We start from the raw sequence: 11,457 nt of genomic DNA, 5'->3' as shown, positions 1-11,457 counted from the left end.
TTTCTTCAAGATGCAGTTAAAAATGTGTTTATTTTCCCATTTAAATAAAAAAAGTATTGATATTTACTGAACAATGTTTCTATTCGCCCCATTGAGGGGTGAATAGAAACATACAACATTTTCATAAATCTTTGTACGATATAATTTTTATTTTTTAACAGCGATTGGGGTCTTAGCAAAGGAAGATGCGACCCATATTTAAGACTAATAAAATTGGATTTTATCCACACGGTTTAAGTTGTACACATTCAAAAATGTCGGAAAGTGTTTCTATTCGCCCCATTTTACGGTATGCTCTCAATGTTACAGAAGATCTCCACTCAATCAACTCATCGATTTATTTGATATATCAATGCTCTTGATAGAATAGTCTGAATACAACTTAGTGGAAAAGCCTGGACAACAGATTCGAGTGTTATCGAAATTGTTCTATCCAGTGTTGATAGACTCACACTCAAAATTTCAATCAATACGCTCTCCCGGGAGAGCAAACTCATTAGAGATCTGCTTGGCAAATCTCACGCTTGAGATTTTGATGCAAAATCAACTCAATCAACTCAAACCGTAAAAGATGATTCAGTCGCAAAACCCGGTAAAAACTCGTGAAACCCGAATGTTGTTGTTTACGTTAGAAAGGATTATTATAATTTTACCAGTCTAACAAGAAATTATTGCCGTGTGTGAGTAAACTGTGGAAATACGAGACAATGAGTCAAAAAGGTGAGCCAACTCATCCATTATTTTTTGACTGCTGAGTTGCATGATTGACAACTCACGCATGAACAATCTCAAGCGTGATGATGAATATTAATTAATTCATATTAACGATAATGAAGTTAAGCTGAAATATTAATAAAGATGAATAGTTTGTATAATAATCGCTAAGATTTTCTGAAAATTCCAAATATTGCAAGTGTATTCTTTTCTATATCTGGCACTTGATTGCTAAATGGATTTCAATTTGGATAATAATAATGAATATCCATTTGAAATTAAGCTATATTGTTGATCATTTGGTGTTGGTGTGGGGGGTTTGCTTGATATGCTACGTATTTTCCAAGGGGGAGTATCAGCATTTGTGACGAAGTGCTACGAGGGGGGAGAGGGTGTAAAAAATCAGTGAAAAAATGCTACGTCATTTATGGATGACGTTGCGCTGCCTACTTCCAAAACTCCAAATCCCCCGGTGTATTATGGACGGTATGATTTTTCAAACTTATGCTGGAGACTTGGCCCCTGACCCCCTTGTACATCAATAAAATAAAATAAAAAAAATGAAATTGTATTTCACATATTCACATTGTAAACCGGAAGTCAGTGTCATCATTTGATTAAGTTTATTTGTGCCAGTCTTCATCAAATGATTTTTGATAGCTTTTGGGATATTATTATAAGTATGCAACATGCACCTTATCAGCTACACTACCAGCCAAAGTACAGAATCTCTTCACCGGGTATTGCAAAATCAGTGTTCAATATTGAAAAACATTTGAATAAGTTTTCGAGATTTGTATCTCTTTTTTTTTGTTTGACCCATAGTCAAGCGAGATTCAATGATGATGACGAAGGTGTGGATGATAACAATAATCAGTGGCAACTGGCGAAACAGTGATGACTCGAAAGTGAACTGGCCACAGACATAAGTGTGGAGAATCAGGTACGTTTTAAGAGTTATACGCCTTCTTTTGCTTGCGCTACTTCCTCTCTGCCGCTCATTCACAGCGCATATAGCGATAGCCAAGTCCTCGACGTTCCTCTCTGATCGACCATCATAGCGTAAGACGATTGCATGCGCAACGGAGTTGATACTCTTGAGTTGAGCTCAAAAGAAACCATCCAACATCCCAGCCATCAGTCCGCCGTTTCGGACACCAGTAAGAAATCAAATTCTTTCTCCTTACTTATACTCATCTTCGATTGTGGTTCCGGACTGTCGGTGTTAATTTGAGCAGCAACTCACCATTCAGTCGTTACCTGGCGGTCGTACTGGTAGGACGCGTAGGATCTTCACTTCAAGTCTGAAGCTGTAGCAAAGGATACCCTACTCGTTGAAGAGAATACCTGCAAAGTTTGATCACCTGTTTTTGCTGTTATTATCCATCCGTTCCCACTTGGGTTGAAATCTTGCATTGATTATCTCTTTGTTCCTCGCCACATACGCATGTTGTGCCTCAGCAAGGGACTCTTGAAGTTGCAGATATATCTGGCAGTTTTTGGCTAGCGTGGCGTGTGGAGAGTCGATAAGTGGAACAACCGCCAGGCAACGCGAGCTAATTATAGTAACAGATTTATGACCTCAAGCAATTATAATTTCCTTGCATTTCACCACCAGTGAACCGATAGAGAATAGCATTTTGTGCAGAATAAATTTCTTAGGCGAAAAGAAAACAGGAATAAGGTGTGTTTGTGCGTTTCGTAGGAAGATTCAATCCGCAAGAGAAGAAATTTATGCTTTATGATTTGACAAAATCCGAAACGTTTCCGGCTCGACGGTAAATTGTTCAGTGTTCCAAGACATAGAAACTGGAGAAATTAGTCGCTTAAAAGCATTTCCATTGTTGGTTTGCTAATTGAAGTGCTAATCTTGCTGTTTTCGAGTTTTGACCGGCTAAAACAACTGCTTCGGCGTTTTCTCCGCAGAAAAAGGAAATTGAAAAGTTGGTGTTAGTGCTGAATAATCAAGTTACAGAATCACAAAAGGCTAAAACAAGATGGAATACCGATGGATCTATCTGGTGGCTCAGGTATGTTGATTTTATATCCAATAATATATGATTCAAATTAGGATTTACTTCAAATCTACGTTTATTGGTTTGGAATTTTTTTTCAAACATTATTTATATCATTATTAGTTAGTCTGTTTGGCGTAAAGGGTACCTCCGCTCTTTAAAACGTTTAGAAACAATTTCTATTAATATTTTTATTATTTTACGTCTAATAAATCATCTGCGCCAATTACCGCGGGAATCAACATGGTACTAGTTTCTACGCAAAATGATGATAATATATATCGCTAAAAATAATGTACAGATAACGTATATCTTAAGTTAAGTGTTTTCAAGTCACATTTATGCATAAAGATGATTATCTTTTTATTATGCTTACCATAAGATAGCAGAGAAAAAAAATGCCATTTTGGAGAAATTTAAAATAAGAGATATCTTTCATCTTTAAACCTATTATGATTGCACTGATGTTGATCAACTGAGTTCATGCATAGCAGAAGCAAATAATGTTGCTTTTCTATGCGTAATTATCAACTAATTTCCAAACAAACGTCTCATGACGTAACCATCATTCGAAAAAATCCCGACTTATTTTGGAAATAAATGCACTTCAATGACCGACCAATTAAACTCAGTCGATGAACTCGTAATTTATTAATTTTGCCTTTCTCGTACACCCAAGTATGCAGAAAAGCCAAAGAATCACGTTGAAAATGAACATCCGAATGAAAGCTACATGATCAACGCGCATCATATAGATTCGGTTTGTGTGCGTGGCTGGACATTCATGTCTACACTTACGTTATGATGAATGGTGATAATGTTTGATTGAAAAATTTGACTAAAACTGTTTAACATGTATCGCTTGTTTGTTTTAATGATGGCCAATCATGAAGTGGCTATTCAATGAATAAAATCGCAAATTAAAACAAAAACGTTTAATGTTCAATTTAAGTAATGGCTAGTATTTCCATAGTAACAGTATGAGAATATTTAAGCTCAACACACTAGGGTGAATAATCCGTTATATGTAAAAACGCAATTTCGAATAAATCCAACCAGGTAATTTTCTGTAGATTTCACTTGGAGCCCCACTTTTCTTCCCTCACTGCAGTGTTCAAGGGAGCACATTTTCAAATTTTAAATTCCTTCAAAGTCTTTCACATTAATGGGCTCGTATAGAAGTAAGAGTTATTCAAAGATTATGTCAATTGGAAAAAGGCAAGGTTTGATGAAAAATAATTTCGTTTTGGTGCTCATTAGTGTTGTCAAGAAAATGGACTGGGACGGTTTTTAAACTCGTTTTCCATACGAATTTTCAAAAATTACAGAAGATTGAAACTTGTTTGAATCTTAATGAAATTTTCACAATTTACTTTCACACCGATTAACTTTCGTTTTGCAGCATTATCCCCGGGGCTATATTGTCCGATTTCCAGTACCATTTTTTTACGCACATTTTTTACCTCTCTTGAAAATATTTAGTTTTATAATTTTTACATGTACACCTTTCTTTTTTGCCAATTATCAATATCATAGAGCGAGACATGGGAGTTTTGCATGAAATCCCAACAACAAACGTTTCATTACCAGAACTGCGATAGGACGCTTCTCGAAGTTGACGAACTTTAATCCTAAGGCATTACAATTGTGTTCCCGTTACGTGGATGAATACAATATCTGAAAAAAAAACTACTCTAAAGCGCTTTACTTCTTGGTAATTTTTATGAATAAAAAATTGATAATTTTTATCGATGAGAAATCAGAAAGATAGATTCTATTGAATCAGTATTGTTTGCAACCATGTAGGGTTTATAAACCCCTCCATGACAAAGTATATGATGCATGTTCCTATATAATTGCCTTATAAAATGCGTCAACAAGGAACTCAGAATCTTGACCGTATGTCATTTTTAGCTGAAAACCTTTGAACGACAAATCACATGCAAATATTTCTTTTATTTCATCAATAAAATACTGAGTTAAAGTTAGTAATCGTGACCATTTTTTCATATGAAGTTTTTTTCTGATACATCTGGGAACCCGAACAATTGTGCAAAATTTGAGCACGATCGATTACGTCTAAAGTGTGAGCATTGCGGTTGAAATTTATAATGTGCCCAAAAACTTTGCTAAAGAAAGCAAGGTTCTAAAATGACTTTGAAAAAAGGTTTATCAGTTCAAATGTTGGTGATTCAATAGGCATGGTTTACCTTCCTAATATTGCTCAATGCCTACTTTTTATAGATGGGACTGACTTGCGATTTACGGTAGTATATTTTTAAAACAAGTACTGACACCTAATGCTCGTGTCTATATACTGTATTTTGTTTTCTGAAAGTTTGAAGTATGTTTAAAAATATGTTTAAAGTGATTTTTGGTTACCCATGAAAACAACGTTCGGTAATATTAAAAATATCATAATTTACTAAAATCATGGTTCCTGAAGCCGAAAATGGAGATCTTATTCTTACAATTCATTTACTTGTTGAGTTATTTCAAAATTAAAAACACCCTTAATTGTAAAATGCGCCTAAATGTAGGCATTTTTTAAAGGAATTTCTGCATTATTTATAGTAATTTGTGAATAATGCTTAGCTGAACATATTGATGAAAGTTTTGACAACGGAATCGTTTTCAGCAATGTCATTTTTGTACCATGGACCCACAGTTATGGATCAAATAGTGTGGAGTCCAACCTATAAAATTCAATAAAATAATGAGGAAAACTTAAAATTGTAATTTAAAAGCACGAATTGAATCGTTTCAAATTGGAACTTCGGTAAGTAAACTGTTTTGAGTGTAATATTTACATAGGATTGCATAAAAATTAAAAATTGAATCGGTTTCTGAAAACCATATTATGGATCAATTTTCATATTATGGATCAAATTGTGACATATTACGGATCAGTACGCAAAATCAAGAGATTTTCAAATCAATGCATCTGTATTGCATGATTTGGTGAAAGTTAACAATGTGACGCATATTACTGCAAAAAATAGCAGTGTTAGAGCTGGAAACAAGGGTAAAATGTCATTTTTTTGTGACACTGCATTGTAGTAACTGAGACATGTACTGTCTTCGCTCCGCACCGAGTTGTCCACCCATTTTTGTCTGATAAAAAACTAAATTTACAAACCTTGATGTTTTATTAGTTTTATCCTTAGTGCTATTGACTGAAAATGTCGAATCCAATGCTTAAAAGGGCAGAAATCTACATTCTTTGGAAGTGATCCATAACCGTGGTAAACAATCATTTCCTGGTCCATATTATGGATCACTAGTTAGAAGAACTAATATTCGGTATTCAGAATCAACAATCAAGAAAAATGTTTTCCAAAAATGAATCCATACTAAATTGAAGCGAACGAGCATGTTTTATGCTATAACATTTGAATTTTACCACCTGTGGTAGCTTATGGATACTGACGGCACTTCTTACAGAAAACGGCCATATAATGATAGATGTGTGGTACCAACTAAACATTTGTCAAATACACAGTTATTTAGCGGTTGATTGTTGTGCTTAACATTACAAATGGTAGAAGACAAATAATATAACATGGGAAAAATATGTTTTACGTCAACTTTTATGTTTTGAGTGAGTTATCCGATGTTGAACGCCAAAGTGATCCGTAACTGTGTGGGTATGGTAATTACTGCATTTTTCGTTTTAAGAACTCATGTGAGACATGAATCTTTGTGTGTCATCCATAATCATGAAAAACATTGTTTCCAAAAGTTGAAAAATTTACGCATGAACACAACTCAATTTTTGCCAAAACCATAATGCTTATTAACTCATGAATAAATTTCTTCCATCATTCATGCATTGAAAATATTTCATCGATAAATGTGGAATTGAACATTTTATGAGGAGGGCAATCACGATCAATGGTACAATGCACAATGGTCGGAAAAATACAAAGTTTGGCCAAAACTAGTTTTATCGCCTTAATTGATGAAATCTCGCATAACCTGTGATCTCGCCCTAAAAGCCATTGGTATCCGACTGTGTAGCTTGTTGTTACCGAGCAAACGAATGAATTTACACGTTATTCAACAATGCTACGATGAAGAGAAGATCCTCCTCTATCTCCCAGTGGTGATAGTTTCCAACCTGAGCCATTCATTTGCTTAGAAACAAGGAGCTACACACTTGGTTACCAATGACTTTTAGGGCGAGATCACAAGTTATGCGAGAAATATGTAATCTAAATATGTTATTTGGCGTTTTTATTGTTTCAGAAGGAGTTATTCACATATTACGTAATTTTTTTTTAAGTTTGTTTTTATTAGAAATGTAATCAAATTTGGCTGAAAGCACAAATTTTGTTTGTGTTTTAACGAGTTTGATCAATATATGTATGAAGAGTGGTTAAATATATTTTATATCAACTTTGTATGAAAAATATCCTCTAAATGTATGAAAATATTGAATTATTCAAATAGCTCTAACTTGCAAATCAGCAAATTTCTGCAAAAAATTTGAACGTTTTTTGTAAGATCTAAGGATGCATTTTAAAGTGCAATATTCGAAATGGCGGCGACATGACGCGACAAGAGTTGTTTTTCGTGTTCAAAATCATCAAATTTACTAAAGTGTAATATTGAACAATATTAAAGCTTCAACCAAATATTTGTTTCCATCCTCATGTTCGATAAAAGTGTTGAAGCATAAGCTTTCAGATAGTGCGTAATTTTGAGAAAATATTGCATTCCTTAAATATGAATTTTTATTGTTACATTTTTCAATTTTTCGACTTCTGTCAGTTCGACGTCATAAAAGTCAAAGAAATTTAAATTTCAATTCAATTTCAATTAGGAATCATAATAAGGGATCATGCACAAATTACGTCACGCTCCAACGGGGGGGGGGGGGAGGCGGTCGAGCCAAGCGTGACAAGCCTTACAAAATTTTCGGAGGACTCATACGAAAAGTGTGACAAAGGGGGGGGGGGGTCAAAAAAGTTGAAATTTAGCGTGACATAATTTGTGCACCATCCCTAATATAATACATAAGGTATATTTTAAAATGATAAAAACCATAAAAATATCAAAAAAGTGTTTTGGTAGTTTTGGCCGCTCCTTTATATGGAGCCCGACCATTGTGCAATACATGAATTTGGTTTATTTTACGGTGCTCTTCAGTTTACACAACATTGACTTTAAAATATTTATATCTGTGTACCCCCATGACTGCTATTTATTGTCTACATCCATCTAGATTTTCATCTTTTTAAATCGGTTACTGTGCCTCCTAACAACTCGAGTGGGGTCAATGGGAAATCCAAACAAAATGATCAATCAGATATGGAGCTCAGTAAAAGCTTTTTTTATTGCGCTTGAATGCATATAGATGAGGGCTTCACCCTGTTGGAGTATGCAATGATTGTGCCTCGTATGGAAAGCGGCAACACTGAATGTGTAGAATTTGGAGAATGAAGCTGCGACGCATGCGCCAGTAGGGCAGGCGGCGAGCGCGCCAAATAGCAAAGGAAGAGAGGGAGAATGGAAAGTTTGCCATTCATCCGTAATGTGATGTTCGATCCGTTCAGACGTGTTTATTAAAGCTTTCTCGTTGCGTACAGTAGTCAAGTTGTAGTTGTTTCTTTCCTACCGAAATCCTGGTTCCGCGTTCCGCTTCGGTGAGAACAGGGTCATTGTGGTGTGTCCACCTCTGCCTAACAGGTTATTGGCCCAGCAGTGCCGAAGGGAAGGTTCCGGTTTGCGTAGGAAAAAGGTTGCGCGAGAGTGAAAGTGATCACGCCGTGTGTGAGTGTGAGTTGTTTCTCCGCAGTGGTGATTTTACGTGGACAAAATGGCGGATGTGAACAAGTTTGCGTTTGCTAGACTGAACAATCAGAACTGGCAAATATGGAAGTTCCGGATGGAGATGCTCCTGACCAGGGAGGAGCTGTGGTATGTGGTCGGTGATGCGAGGCCGGCTGTAGTGACCGATCAGTGGACGAAAGACGACCGGAAAGCTCGTGCCACTATCGGATTGTGTATTGATGATAACCAGTTTGCACTGGTGAAGGAAGCAAACAGTGCAAAAGCGTTTTGGGATCAGTTGCGTGCTTATCACGAGAAGAACACGGTAACGTCACGTGTATCTTTGCTGAAGAAACTGTGCTCGTTAAATCTCGCGGAAGAAGGTGACCTTGAGAGTCATCTGGTGGTGTTGGACGATTTGTTCGACCGTTTGACGAATGCAGGCCAACAGCTGGAGGAATCGCTGCGGATTGCGATGATCCTGCGTAGCTTGCCTGATTCGTACGGTGGTTTGGTCACGGCGTTGGAGAGTCGTGCCGATGCCGATATCACGATGCAGCTAGTGAAGTCGAAGCTGATCGAAGAGTTTGAACGTCGGAAGGAGCGTTCCGGCGAAACGTGTGAGACGAAGGCGATGAAAAGTGTTGTTGTGCGAAACGAAGTGCAAAGCGTGGGTGGACTCGGCAATAGAGCACCAGTGAGAAGATGCTACTTTTGCGACAAGCCCGGTCATTTGCGTCGCAACTGTCGTTCGTTTATGCTAGCGAAGCAGGAGCTAGAGAGAGAAAGCGAAGAGAAGAAGAAACCGGACGACAGAGTGCGTGTGAGGCAAAACGCGAGACAAGCGACGGACGAAAATTGCGGTGCCAGTGTGTGCTTCATGGCGGGAGTGGATCAGCGAAAGTGCTGGTACATTGACAGTGGAGCAAGTCGGCACATGACGAGCGACAGGAACTTTTTCAAGTCGCTGAAAGAAAGAAAAGGCCCGAGTGTAGTGTTAGCGAATGGTAAAGTGGTTACCGCCGCTGGTTGTGGCGATGGTATTGTGCATGGCGTGGACGGAAACGGAAGCGAAGTGGAGATAAAGCTTACCGATGTGTTGTACGTTCCGTCGTTGGCGAGTGGACTTGTGTCAGTGGACAGGTTGACGAAGAAAAAGTTCACAGTGAAGTTTATGAAGGATAGTTGTGACATTTGCGATACATCCGGGAAGAAAGTTGTGATCGGAGAAAAGTCAGGGTCGTTGTATCGGCTGAAGCTAGCGAAAGTTGAGAAGAAAGTGGAGGGCCAGCGGCCGATAATTGGCGAGAAGAAGACGACGAGCGGAAGAAGATCACCAGTCAATGTAGTGAGCAGATATTCGGAAGTGAAGCCGAATACTGTCGATGAACGTGAAGAAGAATACTTCGATGCGAACACTTCAAGCGAGGAAGTGGAGCCGCTGCATGTGGCGGAGTCCAACAGTGGAAGCCCAGATTCGGATGCTGATAACTGGAGGGAAGTTCGGCGATCCAGGAGGAGTAATCGTGGAGTACGATCTGGCCGATTAGTTGATTACGTTGTTGATGCTTGAAGCAGGAGGAGATCAACCCGGCATGGAAGGCAGAGAGGATTAAGACGAGTACGAGGACAACATTGAGGAGGAGTGTTGGAGTATGCAATGATTGTGCCTCGTATGGAAAGCGGCAACACTGAATGTGTAGAATTTGGAGAATGAAGCTGCGACGCATGCGCCAGTAGGGCAGGCGGCGAGCGCGCCAAATAGCAAAGGAAGAGAGGGAGAATGGAAAGTTTGCCATTCATCCGTAATGTGATGTTCGATCCGTTCAGACGTGTTTATTAAAGCTTTCTCGTTGCGTACAGTAGTCAAGTTGTAGTTGTTTCTTTCCTACCGAAATCCTGGTTCCGCGTTCCGCTTCGGTGACCCTGTTCTGCGTTGTGGTGTGTCCACCTCTGCCCAACACACCCACCAACAATTTGAAGTTTAAGCTCCACAGCGGGAAATAATAAAAAATATCTTCACTTTTTCATTTAAACAAAAGCATTCAAGTTTTGGGGAAGCACACCCAATTTAATTGTTCCGAGAAACACTAAAAAAATCAAATAGGGTGAGCTTATCAATAATGGGTACGTTTCATCATAATAATAATTGTAAGAGACTACAAGTTATCAGACTACAGCTTTATTCAAACCAAATCTATCTAATTTATCAATTTTCAATGATTCATGACCGGTACTGAGTTCACGCATAATAAAAAATGCCACTTGTAATTTATTTATTTATTTCGCCAATCAATTGTAGACTACATGTTTGCAACAGTAGCGTCGAAAAGCTTGCAACGACAGAAAGCTCTACCGCTGCAGAGTTAATGATGAGTATTAATGTCCACTGTGACAGCTTTCAATTAAAAAAAGTTAAACAAAAATGAATTTAAGTTTGATATATCATATGGAAAGCAACGATGAGACATAACAAATTCACGCTTAAAATTTGATTGAAAGTTCGAATCAATATTTTTTTTTCTGTTCCAGAAATTTAGACCCTAAGAAAATCCAAGTACTTTCCTACGTTTTGTAGCAAAAGTAGGTTCGTTTATTCGTCAATTTTTCGTATTTTCTGAAAGTAAATTTATTGCTTTGGCGAACAAATCAACCAACCATTTTTGAGTTGATTTGAAAAAAAAAATGGTTACTTACTTTTGTCTTTGAACAACCCTTTGAAACATATTGAAAATTGCTGCAGTGTATCGCTTCAGATTAAATTTCAGGTTATTGATAGTTTGTCATTCAAATTTTAACCAATACGAACCCCCAGGAATTCAGATCCCCAAACTTCAGCATTTCGTATGGGAAAACAGCCTCTCCTTGAGTTCCGTAATGAATTATTACCTAACAATTTTTTGAAATGGCAAAATAATGATGAAAACTTCCCGATATGATTTTTCATACCCTC

The 11,457-nt window shown here is 37.6% G+C and overlaps 1 protein-coding gene across 1 annotated transcript in view; it reads left to right on the top strand.

The window, feature by feature from the left end:
- Positions 1 to 1,693: 1,693 nt before the first annotated feature.
- The window catches only part of LOC5577266, a 93,735-nt gene continuing 83,971 nt past the window's right edge, over positions 1,694 to 11,457 (top strand). Inside the window, exons 1-2 of the mRNA XM_021843281.1 lie at positions 1,694 to 2,068; positions 2,333 to 2,744. Of these exons, the coding sequence (XP_021698973.1) occupies positions 2,712 to 2,744 (33 nt within the window). The 5' untranslated portion in view covers positions 1,694 to 2,068; positions 2,333 to 2,711. The remainder of the gene's footprint in view (positions 2,069 to 2,332; positions 2,745 to 11,457) is intronic.

The sequence above is a fragment of the Aedes aegypti genome, chromosome 2, assembly GCF_002204515.2.
Source record: "Aedes aegypti strain LVP_AGWG chromosome 2, AaegL5.0 Primary Assembly, whole genome shotgun sequence".
In the NCBI taxonomy this organism is placed as follows: domain Eukaryota; kingdom Metazoa; phylum Arthropoda; class Insecta; order Diptera; family Culicidae; genus Aedes; species Aedes aegypti.
This window is presented reverse-complemented; position numbering and strand designations above follow the sequence as displayed.